Consider the following 18,964-nt stretch of genomic DNA (forward strand, 5'->3'; position numbering starts at 1 on the left):
TCTATCTGCAAGCTCACCAATTCTGATTCTTCTTCCTGCTAAATCTGCCTTGAATTCCTCTTGTCAGTTTTTCATTTCAGTTATTATACTTTTTTGTTTCTTTTTTGATTTTCATTTTCATTTCTTAATCTCCTTATTAGATTTCATTTTTTTCACATACTGTTTTCTTGACATTATCCACATCTTTCTTTACTTCTTTGAGTGTCTTTAAGGCAGTCGTTTTAAACTCTTTGTCTAATATATCTGCCATGAGCTCTTTTTCTCAGGGACAGTTTTTGTTGATTTATTTTTTAACTCAGAATGAGCCATACTTTCCTATTTGTTTATATGCCTTCTGTTTTTTGTGGGGGGGTTTTTATAGAAAATCGGACAGTTGAATCTTATAATGTGGTAACATTGGAAATCAGAGTCTTCTTCCCTGGAGTTTACTGTTTTTTGTGTTTGTTTTTCAATCATTGTAGGATGTCTGTGTGACATGGGCCACATTGAAGTATAAACCTAAGGTGGTATTAGGTTTTCCTGACCCTTTCTTTTGGCATGCACAGTCACTTTCTAATTTTCCCTGTATATGCAGCTGTTTTTAATGTGCTGGTCCTTAATGTCTGGCTTCCAAGGGGGGAAAGAAAAAAATGATGAGGTGTAAAAAGGGTGCTGGACCTTTAAATATCCTGGAAATCACGTTAGCTGGAAGGTGAGAGCTTTGCAACAGTGGGGGAAGGATCAACCACAGTGATTGCCTGCCTCTGCCTGCCTTCCTGTGACAAGAAGCAGCTGTCAGCAACTAGAGCACAGATCGCTTATATGTGGAGTCCAGGAACTTCTTGCCACGCTGTTCTCACCAACTGCTTGTTGTATAAGCTGTTGGAAGAATCGTACACAGTTGCTCCTGTTGTAGATGGGGTACAGAGATGGGTAGTGGCTGCTGGGCAAAGTGCTGAAATCCCCTGAAATTAACCCTACTTTACTTCAATGATTTCCCCTGAAAGTTGCAAGCCTTCAGTAGTTCCAAAATATTACGTCAAAGTCAGCCAGTGAGTGCAGTTGTCGTCAAAGTGGGGAGACAGGTGCTCCCGACTCTGCCGTCCTCCTGGCGTTTTTTTCTGCTTCCCTGCAGTCTGAAGAATCTTAAGTTGGCAGGTGATTTCCTTCAGAATACAAAATATGTTGTTCCATTGTTTTAGATCTTTCATATTTTTTGATAAGTCTGTTCTGTGCTTATCTTTATTTCTATCAAAATATGCCATTTTCCCTCCTCTGGCTAATTCCACAATTTTCCTCATGAGTTTTTCACCTATTTCATTATAATATTCCTTAATGTTGGGATGTGTATGTGTACCCTTGTATTTATCCTTCTTGGCATTAAGATTCTTTGATCTGCTGATACATAATTTTCATCAAATTTTGAAGATTTTTATAAGATCTAATCACACAAAATTTACATCTGATATTTCCTCTCAGGTCATTTAGATTGTATTGCTGCATTTTAAAATTTGTTGCTCTTTACATGATCTCTAATATCTAAACTTTTAATTTTATCCAGTGAAAGTTTCACATTGGTTTTTATATTTTTTCAGCTCTAAAATTTCCATTTTTTACCATCTTACATTTGTCATCCTTATGTTCATGCTTTTCTTTATACCTATTATATAAATCATGTAAATTTTTGTTTTACATAACTTAGTGCCCTTATTTTACTACTCGTGTCACCTCTTTCATTTTCCTTTTTTTTTAAAGATTATTTTAAAGATTTTATTTATTTATTTCTAGAGAGGGAAGGGAGGGAGATAGACAGAGAGAGAGAGAGAGAGAGAGAGAGAAACATCAATGTGCGGTTGCTGGGAGTTATGGCCTGCAACCCAGGAATGTACCCTGTCTGGGAATCGAACCTGGGACACTTTGGTTCGCAGCCCATGCTCAATCCACTGAGCTACGCCAGCCAGGGCTACCTCTTTCATTTTCAAGTTAGTCTTACTGAGTAATTTCTCTTGGCTATGGTTACATGTTCCTGCTTCTTTTTACATGTCTGGTAAATTTTTATAGTATGATGAAATTACAAGATTCCTAGAGTTTTACTCTGCCTATGTAGAGATTGATATTTAGGCATACATAAAGACATCTGTACATATTTCCCTAGAAATCCATTTATGTATTTGTATATTTATTTATTTACCTGCATCATCTTTGGGACCCCAGTACACAAATTCTAGCCATCTTGACCTCTCCCTCAGCTGACCTCCGTCTCCCCATTTCAGCGTGGTAGCAGGTGCACATGGGGTCCACCCTCCTGTGCCACAGTCCTGTGTTCACCTGCTAAAAGGAAGCCTGGGTGATGGCAGAGCTTACTTCATTTGTTCGTCTTTCCTGGAGATCACCATGCTGTGTGCTCTCTGTTGTTCTTTGGCTGAAATGCTGTTTCCCCTATTTTGTCTAGTTTTCTGGTTCTTTATGGGTAGGAGGCTAAACCTCATCCCTGTTACTCCTTCATGGCCACTAAAGATTCCTCTTGTGTATTTTAATGGGAAAGGGAGAGAGAGATTTTCATAAAAGCAGAGATTCTTCAAGGCAAGTAGCAGATAAGAGAATGAGGAACTTTCCTAATGATACCATCGAATGTGAATGGTCACCACAGTGTTTCTGAATAGTACCAGAAACACTCAGGGCAGGTGCCTGCTGGTAAATGGGTCAGAAAAACTCACGGGGATTGTACGAATGCCTGCTTAGTATTGTTCTGGAACCCCAGGGCCTTGCCCCATAACCACCCCACTCACCTAACACTCAGGTCAACACTGTATCTACTGTTTTTTTTTATGTTTTGTTTTTGGTTTTTTGGTGCCAGAAAGCCCCTGGATAGGGAAGCTCATCTTTTACCCTCACTGATAAGGTTATTATATGTCACAAAAAAAATTATCACTAGGGCAGAAAAATATGGGCATCAAAGTATAAATGACTAGTACCTAGGCCTTTGCTGAGATTTGGGAGGGAGTACAGAACCCAGTAAGACTTGTGACCTTGATGGGCTTTCTGAGAACTCTGTCTGCCCAGGAGGCTGAGTTTAAGCTGTTCACTCATTCCTCTCTTTCCCCCTTTGGCCTACAGTTGTGATGGGGTGCCTTTCCTCATGCATGACTATGACCTGAGAAGAACAACCAACATCATGGAGATCATGCCAAATGCCTCCAACACAACAAGTCACCTCTTCTACTGGGATTTCCTGTCAACTCTGAATGCTGGCCGCTGGTTTCTACAACCACATGTAAGACACATTCTCCAGCTCAACAATCCTGCATTGATTGTTGACACTCCCTCTCTAGTACAAGGTCATGTGCTGCTCCTGGAGGTAGAGGCTTTAGATGAAGACAGTCAAGAATATACACAATTCACCCTGCCCAGTTTGGCTCAACTGGTTGGGGTGTCATCCTATAAACCAAAATGTCACAGGTTCAATTCCTGGTCAAGGCACATGCCTACATTGCAGGTTTTGTCGCTAGTTGGGGCACATGTGAGAAGCAACCAACTGATGTTTCTTTTTCTCCCTTTCCCTCTCTCTAAAATCAATAAACATGTCCTTGGGAGATGATTTAAAAAGAATGCACACAATTTCATTCCAGTTTGGTGGCAGGATTATAGCATTGTCAGAAGGACTTTTCCAATAATGCAGTCAATCTCATTACTGTTTCTATACTCACTGGAAATTCTGAAGACAAACTTGCAATCTTATGATTGCCACTTAGTTCCCTTTTATCCAAGAATTTTGTAAACTTTTACAGCATTCCTACTGTGTACATTACATTTTCCTGGCCATTTTGAATAGCTCAAAATCATAGATAAGGAAGACTAGGAAACATTTTCTCTTCCTTCTCCCTTCTTACCACTCAAAAAATGTTTATTGCGTACCTATTGGGTACTAGATACAAGGAATACAATGATGAATAAACATAGATTTAGACTTAATGGAGTTTAGTGCCTTGAATATGAAACAGTAAATTACCATACATTGTGATAAGTGCTAAACTAGAGTCAGTTTCGGGTTGCTAATTTGTGTTTTATAACTCACCAAGTTTGCAGTAATTTGTGATAGCAGCCCTTGGAAACTAATGCAGTCAGTACAACACATCTGTGTTTTCTTCCATTATTTCTATATGTAACATTTGACTTTTGTCCTCTTCATAGTAATTGCTTTCAATGTTTGAGCCTTTTAAAAAATTATACATAATACTACATTAGCAAGTGTAACCTGTAAAGAGAAATCTGATTGGGAATTAGACTGATTTCTACGATCAAGTTGAGTCACAGTCTTTAATTGTGGAAATCTTTCACGAACTGTTTACATGTCTATCTGTCCATCAGTCCATCCATTAAGCAACTGATAACAGTTTAACATCTTATAAAGCTGTTGACTAGAGTTTTTTTTTTTTACCAAATTTATTTTAGAAGCATTAATTTCATATTAGCTAGGAGTTGGCAAGGAATGTACGTTCAACATAGCATATATTATTTTAGTTTTTTAATTTTAATTTTCAATTAAACTTTACATTCCATGTTTTGTATTAGTTTCAGTGTACACACAGTGGTTGGATAATCATATACTGTATGAAGTATATGATTGATATTTCCATTACCCACCCGGCAACATACATAGTTGTCACATTATTATTGACTGTACTCCCTGTGCTGCAGTGCACACGGCCCTCTCTGTTCCGTAACTGTCAGTCTGTACTTTTCACTTCTTTACCTCTTTCACCCAGTCCCCCAGACTGCCACCCCTGTGGCCACCCTCAGTTTGTTCTCTGTATCTATGAATCTGTTTCAGGTCTGTTTGTTTCTTTTGTTCTTTATATTCCACACATAAGTGAAATCATATGGTATTTGTCTTTCTCTGACTGACTTATTACACTTAGCATAATACCCTCGAGGTCCATCCATGCTGTCACAAATGGTAAGAAACCATTCCTTTTTATGGCTGAGTGATATTCTGTTGTATATATGTACTGCAGCTTTTTTATCTGCTTGTGTATTGACAGGAATTTGGGTTGCTTTCATAGCCTGGCTATTGTATATAGTGCTACAATGAACATAGGGGTGCACATATTCTTTCAAATTAGTGTTTTGCTTTTCTTTGGGTATATACCCAGAAGTGGAATCCCTCGTCCAGTATATTTTCAAGTTGTTTACAGTAGTAATAGTTTCGTGGAGCTGAATTTTAGTCACAGTGATGGTTGTCTAGAAAATTACAGAGTTGGACAAATTACTGTTTTAAGTAAGAGGAACGTGATAGGCTAAATCAGCAGTGTATAACCTGAATTCAATGAAAACACAAATATGACCACAAGATAAAGAACAAAAGCATTAAAGGCGAGTTTGGCATTTATCAGGAGAATCTTTTCTTAGTGCTTTTTCATGACTGCTGTTCTTCAAGTAGTTGTTTGCTAGTTACAGGGACCTTGGGTTAGCCCTTGACTTGCAGTGGTTCCCTGGAAAACCTAGGTTTCTGATCTCTAATGGCTGAACCTTCCCTATTCTTGTAGATGGGTGATGTCGTTTTAGCTGGGAAGTGTGCATCCAAGGATGAATTCCTTCTACTTTAACTGCTCTACTGCATTGCAGGGTATCTGGTATGGTCGTTCCCAGTGATGTTCAGGGCAGTCTTCCTGTGAGCTGTTTTCCAGCATGTTCCTCTAGTGACAGGACTGAGATATCTGGGTTAATCCTTTATGAAATTTAACTAAAAGAGGTTTTTATAAAGGACTGGTAGGAATTTTGGGTGGAGATATTCCCAAAACACGGGGCTGCCCATGAGTAGTTGACAGAGAGATAACCTAGGACTTCCTCATGAGAAAGAACGCAAAGCTTAAGAGAAAAGGGCAGTGTTTGAGGGCACGGAACTTCAAGGGTATTTGGTAGTTTGGCAGATTTCAGTTTCCACATTTACGTATTCTTTCCAATTTCAAGGGTACGGTGAGTATAAGGACAGGAGGTGTTTCAGTAAGAAGTAAAGTTTTGCATAATTTAAAATAAATATCCAAGTAAAATGTTTTCCCCTACTACAATATAGTAAGGTAGAATGGCTTGGGTAGAGAAAACAAACATATAATAGTTTTTAAAGCCATTTTAAGATGGTTGCTTTTTAATAGAGAAATGCTTTAGCCTGTCCATAAAATAACTATGAAATTACTAGTACAAATTCTTTACCCACAGAGGGAAGAAACTGTAAAAACCTATTTTGAGTGGGTCCCTTTGGGCAAGGTTCCAATCCATGTCTCACTTTTGTAGGTTTTTCAGGGTTATGTTAGTTACAGCTGATGAAGAAAACTGGTCACATATGTTGATATCTTAGAAAAGTTGCCCATCAGCGCTTGTTTAATATTGCAGTCAATGTTTCCCTCCTGTGATGAGGGAAACATTGCCGTCCTGGAGGATGTGGGGAAGTATCTATTTGAGGGTAATTGGTGCTACCAGGTGGCCATCAGGAACCTGACAACCTGATTAGTTCTAGTGTTTTGTTTTCCAGAATCGGGGCCACATTTTGTGCATTACCGATGTAACTCTTGAACTCCGTAGAATGGCCTTTCTTCTCTGTGAGAGGCCCTTCCCTGTCTACAGACTTTGTGGGAGCGTTCTGTTCAGCATGATGCTGTGCCGCAGCATTTCCTCTCATGTCTCTCCCACTGTGCACCTCCGCCTTTACGATCCCAATTTGTTTGGGAAGCCTCAAGGCCTGGGTAATTTATTTATTTATTTACTTTTAATATAGATGACTGAGAAGGTTAAAATCCTCATTTTCCCTCCATCGCATTCTGCAGTGAACTGCTTCAGAAGCAGACAAGCAGTCATTGCAGAGAGTCACCCTTTTATTTTCAGCCACCTCACATCCCCTAGGGAGGGCCGTGTTTTGGTCACTTGAGCCAATTTGATTTCTGGGAATAGATTGGAGTTTCTGTAAGAAAATCTAGAAAAATTATTGCATAATCAGCCTATTGTTATTTTTTCATTAAAAAATAAAACCTATCAATAAACAATATTAAATCAAGATTTGATATAGGGCCATCCAAAAGAACTGTTCCTGGCCTGGACCATTACATTACAGAGATCCTGAGAGTCTTTCTCACCGGTGAGGATAGTACCGTTGCTGCGTTAAGAGTGTTACACTGGTGAGTGGTCACATGAGAAAGAGACTATAACTGTATGGCAGTTAGTCAGCTAACATAAAAATATTGGGTATTTGCAGTGAACAGTAGGGACTGTAGAAATGTAGTAGCACACAGTAGCAAGGTGAAGCTAGCACAGGATCTGGAGACACTTAGACTCATTCAGCCAGGACTGCGTTTTATCTGAGGAGAGAAAAGAAGCCTTGCTGTGGGGACAGGGAGTAGGCAGTGATAACAGTGAGTCTTTGACACGTGCCACGCTGCTGAGTTAGTACCTTCGAGAGCACGGTCTCCCCTTCTGTGTACTTTCAAAACGGAAGGTTTGCGATGATCTGGGAGACCAGCAAAGAGGATTGTTGGGGAAATGATTGAGATCACTGAAGGTCTTTGGTTTCTGTGATTCATGAGAATGGTTCCAACTTATTTAAGTCAAACCACAGAGGCCTTCTCTGTATCTTACAACATCCCATGAATCCCAGAAATCATCTTAATTGTCTTTAGTGGTTGGTTTTGGATAATTCTGGATACTTTGTAATCTCATTACATTATATCCCTCCTTAGCCAATATAGCATGGGCCAGATCAAAGGCTGACAAAGTATGGCCAGTGTCCAAATCCAGCCTACTGGCTGTTTTTGTACAGCCTGTGAGCTAAGAATTGTTTTTCCCCCCACATTTTTAATTATGGGGGTAAAAACAAAAGAATAATGTTTCATGATGTGTTAAAAATATATAAAACTGAAATTTCATTGTCAATAAACAAAGTTTATTGGAACATAACCATTCTTATTCACTTATGAATTGTCTGGGGCTATTTTCATAGTTTAATAGCAGAGCTGAATAGTTGTGAGACAGAACATCTATCTCACAAAGTCAAAAATATTTAGTATGTGGTCCTTCACAGAATAAGTTTCCTGAACCCTGGATAATGAACTGTTATCCTGTAGAATTAAATTTTTTCCTTAAAGGTTTTGACTAGAGTTATAGAGTCAGTCTTAGAATTTCAGGATGGGCTGCTGAATGTCCTTAAGATCTGAGTTGGCTTGAGAAGAGTAGGATGGGCTTCCTGTAAATGCCTGCAGCAGAACTTTCCAGGTAAATTGTTGATTTTTTCCCCTAGTTGAAACAGTAAATATTGACTATCTCATCAGCTAGGGCATAAAAGAAAGTAAAAATTGGACCAAGGGGAGTATAATTGGGTAGGCAGTACTAGAAAATGAGGTATAACTCATTGGTTAATAGCTCAAAGACATTGGGTGAATCTGTATCCTCCACCATCTCATGTGTTTGTTTTGTTTTGAAGCAGATAAGCAGACATATTGCTCAGATAATGACAGGGATAATTAATCTTTCTTACATTAAGCCTCTTACAGTTGGCTTAGAACTCCCGCAACTTCAGCATTAAGAGGATGTTAGGCCAACAGTGTCCACAGAGTTGACCTGAATTCTTACGGGTTTGATTACAATTATTCTGCCTCTTTTGCCCTCAGGGGTTTTGGTACCATAGCCAATTATTTGGTTATTTGTTGAATCAATATACTAATATCCATCACTATAATTTGATAATGTGCAGTAGAATTTTCTGTGGCTGTTACAAATCATTTGTCTGCACACATTTCTTCTGGAGGTAATTTTTACAGAGCAGATTCCTAATGATGAAGTTTATGGGAAAGCGCCACAGGGAAGAAGTGTGTCTGACAGTGGCCTCAAAATCACAGTTATAGCGTGGGGTGGGGGAGAGGACTTGGGCTGGTAGAGAGCCCCACTACTTCAGTGCTACTCTGAGCACTCTGATTTTCTATGGTATGGGGATTAATAGGGAAGTGGTGGCACTGTATCAACAGAAACTGTATTGTTCTTCCTCTGTATTTACAGATACTTTGCAAATGGTCTGTTGAGTGGTTTCCTTTATGTGGAGTATTGGGCAGATTTAGACAATCGTCCTCTTTCTTAAACAGTTTGATACCTTGAATCATCCAGTTCCTTCCTACTTATTTCTCTGTGCATAGAGAACAGATTTTATTTATTTATTTAGACAGAGGGGTAGAAAGGGGGAGAGAGGGAGAGAAAGATCAATTTGTGGTTGCTTCTCACATGCTTGCTACAGGGGACTTGACCTGGCCCGCAGCCTAGGCATGTGCCCTGACCGGGAATCAAACCAGTAACCCTTTGGTTCACAGGCCAGTGTTCAATCCACTGAGCCACACCAGCCAGGACTAAACTATGGTTTAATTCAGCTTCTATGATCTGCCTTCCAGTCTAGCATGGGGATATTGTACAATGTCTTTGTTACTAAGAGAAAGCTGAGAAAGGGCATCTTGCTAAGTAGGTCAAGGGAAGGAATACAAATGGAAAGGGTGAGAATAAGAATAAAGATAAAATTATACAGAGAGAAGATTATTTGAGTTAAGAAAATGTGAGTTGCCTACTTCTTGCTTCATTGACCTCACCCAAAATAATCTACAATCAGTAAATGACTATAAAAGCAGCCATATGTACGGGCTGAGGTGTAAGGTGAAATGCTGTATGTTGCAAAGACAGATTACAGTTCCTGCCATAAGGGAGTTACACTGCAGTCGAAGCAGTAGAAAGTGAGGGAACTAAGTGAGCTGTGCACTGCTCTGTGTAGCAGACATGCTTCTACACTCTGTAAATATTTTATCATATTTAATGTTCAAAATAAACTTGAGAAATTCATAAATATCCCTTCTCTCCAGTTCCCTGATTTGGCAATGAAGACTTGGAGAATTTAAGTGGTCCAATTCAGTCTGAAGCCATAGGCTATTTCTAGAACAGTGAGAGCAATTATTGGAAGCCAGTGCAACTGAAAAAGAATTGGATTACCTTGAGTTAGAGAAAAAAGTCTGAAAAGGGAGGTTAAGACAGGAACATGAAGGACTTTCAGTGCAAATATCCTGGTAACAGGTTCTTCAACACAGACCATAATTACCTATGGAGATTGCATTTAATTTCTCTCCTTGGTAACTCTTAGCTCAGGACCAGTATTTCAGATGGCCTGGTGGGCTGAATGGTAATGGAGCAACACATAGGAAGGACTAGATGTCAAGCTATATGGCAGGAGTATTGTAAAATGCTTCTGATGGAAGCCAACACATTCTCTTTTGTATTTTTTCTTTTTTAGCTCAAACCATTTCATTATATGGAAACCTTATCAGAAGCTGATAGAGAAAAAGCAAGAAATCAAAAGATTCCAAAACTGGCTGATTTATTGGAACTTGCACAGAAGGAGAGAAAATTTGTGATATTTGATCTGAATAATCCTCCAATAAATCACCCTTTCAGAAATACATTTATCCAACAAGTAGTACGTGTGATCCTTGACTCTAAAATTGAGCAACATCTGGTATGTCTATTTCAGTATTTATGGTAGAGGTTGGGAGGTGGGGAGCATGTCCCTGGAGCATACCAGTCGAACCTGACCAACCTGTAGCTCTTTCCTGTCATCCTTAAATAATTTTGTTCCCTGTAGAAATGGAGATTGTTTCTTGTTTTAAAAATTTGGTTTAGAGAGAGAGAGGAAGAAAGAGAGAGAAATGTTGATTTATTGTTCCACTTATTTATGCATTCATTGGTTGCTTCTTGTATATGCCCGGACTGGGTATTGAACCAGCAACCTTGGCATAGAGGGATGACGCTCTACCCAGGCAGGGCTGGAGACTGTTTCTTATACAGCTACATGTAGCAACCAAAAATGACCCACTGGTATTCATCTCAGTGCGGGGGAAACCCAAACCAAATGAAGTATCACCGCTCTGGGAAAAATGAATGTGTACAATGACTATGTGATGCAACCCCCACCATACACCGAGGCAGAGCTATTAGAAAGGTCCTGAGGAACACTAAGGCTTTGAAGACTTGGCTTGAATTGATGATGGATATTCTGGTTCTCATTTGAACAGGGATTTGTTCATCATGTTTTTCAGAAGCAACTCTCTGCATTGGGGTAGTCAGTCATTCCAAATCTCTTAAATTCCCAAAATATGGAAGAGTGCTATGAGTGAAAACAATGGGTCTTTTTAACAATGGGACTATTTGCACAGATGAGTCATAATAGCATTCCCTGTTGGCAGGAAACGAGCCCTCTCAAAGATGATGTTTTGCAGCAGCATCAGCCAGAGAAGATGCTTATGATTCCCACCTTTCATCCACACCTGCCACCCCTCACCCACCTTGGCAGTGTGAGGCTATCTGCACACAGTAGGCCCTTGACCCCCATGATGTTACCTGAGAAAACTCAGCTGCAGAATGACTGGTGAAAGCCCCACTGTAAGAATTTATTAGACAATATTAGGCCAAGGGCTGGAATCCCTCTCTGCTCCCTATAGACTGTTGATTTGTTGTTTCACTTATGTAAGTATTCATTGGTTGCTTCTAGTAATACCCTGACTCCGTATTACCAGTGCTGGAATGGGGCTCTGTCTATCCTACATGGGACTGTTTGTACCTAGACAGGTACAAACTGAAAGGTTTCCTGTTTTCTTATAGATTTATTGGCTGCCAAGTAATTATAGGACATATGTCAAGTGGAAAGCCCCTGGTTTTCAGCAAGTGGGCCGGCTATATCCCATTGAAGTACTTACAAGAGAAAATATCAGTATAATAAATGTGGACTACAAGAGGTTGTTCTACAGCGGGTTGAGGTAAGTGTCTGGCCACACCGCTCTTGGCACGTATTGCCTCCCTTGCATTCTGACCAAACGACTCAGCTTCCCCTTTCCGTCTTAGGATTTCTGTGTATGGCCGTCTGTTCAGAATCCCCTATCCCCCTCTTTCCTTCTTTCTCCCTCTACCAACAAACATTTACCAAGTATAGACTAGCCTCTTCTCCTTTGTGCTTCAGCCTCTCATCATTCAACACATGTTTTTGTGTGCTTGGCATTTTTGGGTTTTATAAGGTTATTGTTGAAAAGTCAGAACTCAGAAAGGTGTTTATTTCCCCCTGCCATTATCGGATGGATTGCAGTACCTCATGAATAGCTTTGTGGTCCAGATAGCCAGAATTCTAATAGGAGTGTGATTAAGGACATTAAATCATTATTTCAAAAACTTAAAGCAGCCAAGATGAGAAGAAACTAAAATTATTAACCACCACATTGATGAATAGGTAGTCAGAGATGGTTTTCAAACTTAAAAGCACCTGGGAATAAAATGATAACTTTTTCATACTTAACTGTTATGAATCACTTCTTAATTTAATCCATGTCTCCTTTTTGTTAAGATTTGAAAATAATTTTTTCAGGTAATTCTAGATATTTAGGAGATGACGTCATCCTTGGAGATAAATACATCCCAAATCTCCTTGGGCTTAATAACCCCCCCCCCCCCCCCCCCCCCCCCCCCCCCAGATAACTGTCTGCAGCTCAAGCCATGAGCTGAGCTGTGGAACGCACCTCTGTGTCTCTTCCTGCTTTTCCTAATGCTTGCCCATGGGCTGGTGGAACATACAATGTGTCTCTTTTTCAGCATTGGAAAGTTATGTGTTACCTTCATGTTCTAATTGGAAGATTTCTCTTTCCCCAACTACTCCTCCATTTTGAAAGTATCTATAATTTTAACATTTTAAGAAGAGAAAATGGCTCTAATATGATTTGCTTTTCTTTTAACATAATTTAGATTAATCCAATAGTTGAGAAAGAATTTTAAGAGCTTCTATTTATTGCGCATTTATTATGTTCAAATTCTGTGGTTGGTAGACTTTAGACTCTTTTTCAAATCCTGGACTACTTTTTAGCTACACATAGGACTTTGGACAAGTTTCTAATTGTCAGTTTTCCTATTTGTAAATTGAGAATAACAATAACCTGATTGAATTGTTAAATTTTTAAATCAGATAATTCTAATTATGCACATAGCAAAATGCTGGGTAAATGTAAGAACACAATAAATGTTAGCTTCCGCTTTTATCTTTACCACCCTTATATTCTGTGCCTTGGAAATTGTCTTGATGCCCATTTTGCAAATGAGGTAACTTTGGCTTTAAAGAGGAAAATTTCAGAGAGGTTAGGTAACTGGCCATAGTTAATACAGCTGGTTAGTAGGGGACCAAACAGGGCAAATATAGGTTTGATGGATTACAGAGTCCAAATTATTTTGCCACTGAGCCTTTAAATTTATTCCTTGGCCATAGTCACATGGACAAAGTTTCAACTGGCATTAGAATTAAGGGGGGTGCTGGCCATATCCTGAGTCCTATTACAAAGTTAAGCAGTTTATTTTAGCTCAGTAAATACTTACTCAGTAGTAATATGTAGAGTGCAGCATAATAGTTTCACCTGAAAAGTCAACATAAGCAAGGCATCATCCTTTTCCTTAAGGAAACCATATGTTCTAGTAGGAAGAATAAGGGCTTTTCCAATAAAGCTGTACTACAAAGCTGAATTTATACTAATAAATTCATGAGCTGGACATTATTTCACATCATCCCCCTAAGATAGTAAACAGTTGTGCCTTCAGTTATTTGTGCGATGTTTAGGACCAGAATACTGGGGATCCCACTCACGTTGTCAGTGCATTTTCTCTGGTCGGTGCTCACTTGCTAGTCCCCTCAGGCCGCTGTCACATGCCGTTGTGACCTTGCCATGTTGACAAACTGCTTTAAAAGCATTATTTTTAATTAAAATTATATTAATAGAGAGATATCCTCTATTTTATTTCTGATGTGGGGATTTTTAGGTGTTTTTTTGAAATTTTTAATTTTAGAAACTGATTTATTAAGGTGATATTTGCATAAAATTAACTATTTTAAAATAAACAGTACAGTAACATTTCATACATTCACAGTGTTGCACAGCTATCACCTCTAATTCTGGTACATTTTGATATTCAAACTTCTTATTTTCCCTATTTTTTGGATAGTCTTGCTAGGGGGTTATAGATTTTACTTATTATTTTAAAACACCAAATATTGGCTTTGTTAGTTTTTCTTGCATGTTTGCTTTCCTGTTTATTATTTTTACTCTTAGCTTTATTACTTTTTTCTCTTTGATTTACTGTAGGTTTAATTTGATTTTTTTTAATCATCCAGCTTCTTTACCTATGTAGAAAATGAGGTGGTTGATTTTAGATCTCCTATTCTAATGTAAACACTTAAAGCTATAAATTTCCCTGTAAACATTGCTTTAATAGCATCCCACAAATAATTTCAATATACTGCCTTCATTATCATCCAATTTAAAATATTTTTTTAAAGATTTTATTTATTTATTTCTAGAGAGGGAAGGGAGGGAGATAGAGAGAGAGAGAGAGAAACATCAATGTGCAGTTGCTGGGGGTTCTGGCCTGCAACCCAGGAATGTACCCTGGCTGGGAATCGAACCTGGGACACTTTGGTTCCCAGCCCACGCTCAATCCACTGAGGTACACCAGCCAGGGACTCAATTTAAAATATTTTAAATTTTCCTTATTTCCCACTTTACTCATAGGTTGTTTAGAAGTGTATTAACATTTTAAAAATTTAAGGTTTCTCAGCTATCCTAGTATTGTTGACTTCTGATTTAAATTCATTGTGACAAGAGAACATTTCTATATGATTTCAGAACTTTTAAATTTATTTAATCTTGTCTTATGGCTCACTCTATCGTTTATCTTGCTGAACTTCCTATGACTACCTAAAATAATGTGCTCTCTTCAGTGGCTGGAATTAGTAGTCTACAAATGTCAATTAGTTTAAATTGGTTTACGGTCTTTTCAAACATTTTTTTAAAATTTTATTTTAATCGTTGTTCAAGTACAGTTTTCTGTCCTTTACTGCCATCCCAGCCTACCCATCCTTCCCCACCTCCCTCCCCTTCCCATTCCCCCTAGTTTTTGTCCATGTGTCCTTTATACTTGTTCCTGTATACCCTTCCCCTTTTCTCCTGAAATTCCCTTGAAATTTCAGGAGAAAAGGAGAAACATTTTATAGTGATTTTTTTCCTGTTTTTTTCTGTTAAGTGAACACAAGGGATTAGGTTACAGATCAAACTGACACATATCAGAGAACATAATACTATTAATTATTAATCTCAAAGATAAGTTGGAACTCAAAAGGCTTGGGCAAAGCAAGGAGAAGTTGGGGACATTGATTCCAGCTCCATGACTGTCTTCCTCTATTGGACACACGCTCTCAGGCCCACGGTGACATTCCACACAGAATAGGAGCATTTGAGTCACAAAACACTTCCATTTAATATTCTCAGGGAGTTGTGTAGCTTATGTGACCTTCTCCAGGGACCCATGCCTCATAAATCCACATCCTATTTTCACTTACCAAATATGTGATAAAGAAATACTTAAGGAGCACCCTTTAAAGAATATTTTCTATATAAAGCCTCTCTTTCTAGTAAATGGTTTTCTTTTTATATTTACAGAAGATGTAGTTATCATGTTGACAAGAAGATTAGACCAAGTCTTCTGCCAGTTCCCAGAAGGAGTGTTAATGTCTCCAGTTATGATTGTTGATCTGTGTATCTCTCTTTGGCTCTGTTTTGTTGTTGTTGTTGTTGTTGTTGTTGTTGTTGTTTTGGCTTCTTATGTTTTAAAATGCTTTTGTTAGGTTGCATATGCACTTAGAATTGTTAGGTCTTCTTGGTGAATTGACCCTTTGGTTATGAAATGTCCACTGTGTCTGATAATAATTCTTATTTAAAGGTTACTTTTTCTTTTATTAAATTGCCACACTAGCTTTCTTATAATTAGTGTTTGTATTACACCTCTTTCTCTGTAATTTCTCTTTCAACTGATTTGCATCTTCATTTATTTAAAGTTCATCTCCCATAAAAAGAATATTGTTGGTTCTTGCTTTTATATTTAGTTAGACAACCTCTGCCTTTGAATGGGAATGTTTGACCCATTATGAACACTACAATACCTCTAAATGTTCAAGTGAAAGGAAGAATCCAATGTCTCTCACTTTAAGTTAAAAGCTAGAAATGATTAAGCATAGTGAGGAAGGCTGGCTGAAAGCCAAGTGAAGCCGAAAGCTAGGTCCCTCGTGCCAAACAGCTAAGTTGTGAATGCAAAGGAAAAGTTCTTGAAGATTAAAAGTGAACAGACAAATGATAAGAAAGTGACACACCCTTATTGCTGATATGGAGAAACTTTTAGTGATCTGGATAGAAGATCAAACTAGTCACAACAGTCCCTCAAACTGTGCCTAACCCAGAGCAAGGACTTAACAATATAGTTAAGAATTAACTATGGAATTAAATATATATTCCATATATATGGAATTTATATATATATAAATAAATTAATATGGAATTAAATATATAATTCCATAAAGGCTGAGAAAGGTAGGAAAACCGCAGAAGCAAAGTTGGAAGTTAGTAAAGGTTGGTTCATGAGGTTCAAGGAAAGAAACTGTCACCCTAACAAAGAAGTGCAAAGTGAAGCAGCAAGTGTTGATGTGGAAGCTACAGCAGGTTGATAAGATGATTAATGTGGGTGGCTACACTGAACAACAGATTTTCCATGTGGATGAAACAGCTTTATATTAGAATAAAAGATCATGTAGAATTTTCAAAGCTGGAAAAGTGAAATCAATGCCTGGTCTCAAAGCTTCAAAGGACAGGCTGACTCTCTTGGTTGGGGCTAATGCAGCTGGTGACCTTAAGTTGAAGCCAGTGCTCATTTACCATTCTGAAAATCCTATAGCCCTTAAGAATTATGCTCATTAATTATTCTGCCTGTGCCCTATAAATGGAACCAGAAAGCCTGGTTAACAGCACATCTGTTTACAGTATGGTTTACTGATTATTTTAAGCCTGGTAAGAGATTCTCTGAAAAAAAGATAACTTTAAAAACATTGCTGCTCATTGATAATATATCCGGTCACCTAAGAGCTTTGATGATGTACAATGAAATTAATGTTGTTTCTACGCCTGCTAACACAACATCTATTCTTTAGTTCATGCATTAAGGAGTAATTTTGAACTTCAAGTCTTATTATTTAAGAAATGCATTTTGCATTTCTTAACAGGGAGGAAATTTCAGGGGGAAGGGGAAAGGGTTTGCAGGAACAAGTATAAGGACACATGGACAATAACAAGGGGGGATGGAAATGGGAAGGAAGTGGGGAGGGCTGGGATGGGGGTAAAAGGCAGAAAATTGTACTTGAACAACAATTTAAAAAAAAGAAATGCATTTTGTAAGGCTCTAGCTGCCATAGACAGTGATTCCTCTGATGGATCTGAACAAAGTAAATAAAGAACTTTCTGTAAAGGATTCATTATTCTAGAGGCCATTAAGAACATTTGTGATTCATAGGAAGAGGTCAAAATATCAGTATTAATAGGAGATTGGAAGGAGTTGATTCCAATTTTTATAGATGACTTGGAGGGCTTCAAGACTTCAGTGGAGGAAGTAACAGCAGATGTGGTGGAAATAGCAAGAGAATTATAATTCCCAGTGGAGCCTGAAGACATGACTAAATTGCTGCAATCTCATGATAAAACTTTAATAGATGAGGATTTTCTTCTTACAGATGAGCAAAGAAAGTGGTTTCTTAAGATGGAATCTACTCCTGGTGAAGATGCTGTGAATGTTGTTGAAATGACAAGAAAGGATTTATAACATCATATAAACTTAGTTGATAAAGCAGTAGCAGAGTTTGAGAGGAATTGACACCAATTTCAAAAGAACTTTCACTGTGGGTAAAATGCTGTCAAATAATATTGCATGCTACAGAGAAATTATTTATGAAAGGAGGAGTCAATTGATGGGGCAGACTTTATTGTCTTATTTGAAGGAATTGCCACAACCACCCTGGCCTTCAGTAACCCCCACCCTGACTGATCAGCGGCCATCAACATTGCAGCAAGAACCCCACCAGCAAAAAGATTACAATCTGATGAAAGTTTAGATGATGGTTAGCATTTTTCGCAATAAGGTATTTTAAAATTAAGATGTGTATATTATTATTGTAGGCATAATGTTATTGCATACTTAATGAACTACAGTATTATGATGTAAAAGTAATTTTTGCATGCACTTGGAAACCAAAAAATTCATGTAACTTTTTTGATTTTGTCAATATCTTCCCTTTGTTGTGGTGGTTTGGAGCTGAACCTACAATATCTCTAAGGTATATCTGTATACTCAGACGTGGAATTGCTGGATCATATAGTCATTCTGGTTGTTTAAAGAACCATGTGTCATTTTCTACAGCTGCTGTACCAACAATGCGCAAGGTTTCCAATTTTTCCACATCCTTGACTTCTTGTTGGTTTGTTTTTTGATGTAGAAATCCTAATGGGTTAGTATTAGTTCTTCTTTAAATGTCAGGTGGAATTCACCAGTGAAGTCATTGGCTCCAAGACTTCCATTGTTGAGAAGATTTTTTTTTTATTGTTGTTCATGTACAAGTGTCTCCATTTTCACCGCACCCTCCCTTGCCCCACCCATCCCCACTTCCTACCCCCCAGCCTACCCCCTTTGGCTTTGTCCATGTGTCCTTTATACATGTTCCCTGATGGCCCTTGTTGGGGAGATTCTTGGTTAATGATTCATTCTCTTGACTCATTATAGGTTTTCTCACTTTCCTGTTATTCAGGATTCAGTCCCGGTAGGTTTTGTGTTTCTAGAATTTTGTCCATTTCATCTAGGTTATTCAATCTGTTGGGGAACAGTTATTCATAGTTCTCTTGTATAACCCTTTTTATTTCTGTAAAATTGGTTAACATCCTTATGTTAATTTCTGATTTCAGTAATTTAAGTATTTTCTCATATTTGCACCTAGCTAAAGGTTTAGCAATGTTGTTGATCCCACTGATTTTCTCTGTTGTTTTTCTATTTTCTATTCCATTGATGTCTTCTCTAGTTT

At 38.2% G+C, this 18,964-nt stretch overlaps 1 protein-coding gene across 1 annotated transcript in view; it reads left to right on the forward strand.

The window, feature by feature from the left end:
- Window positions 1-18,964, forward strand: part of LOC114498856 (glycerophosphodiester phosphodiesterase domain-containing protein 4-like) — a 74,230-nt gene that overhangs the window by 45,332 nt on the left and 9,934 nt on the right. Inside the window, exons 11-13 of the mRNA XM_036029988.1 lie at window positions 3,097-3,253; window positions 10,286-10,507; window positions 11,650-11,804. Of these exons, the coding sequence (XP_035885881.1) occupies window positions 3,097-3,253; window positions 10,286-10,507; window positions 11,650-11,804 (534 nt within the window). The remainder of the gene's footprint in view (window positions 1-3,096; window positions 3,254-10,285; window positions 10,508-11,649; window positions 11,805-18,964) is intronic.

Source organism: Phyllostomus discolor, chromosome 6, assembly GCF_004126475.2.
Source record: "Phyllostomus discolor isolate MPI-MPIP mPhyDis1 chromosome 6, mPhyDis1.pri.v3, whole genome shotgun sequence".
NCBI lineage: Eukaryota > Metazoa > Chordata > Mammalia > Chiroptera > Phyllostomidae > Phyllostomus > Phyllostomus discolor.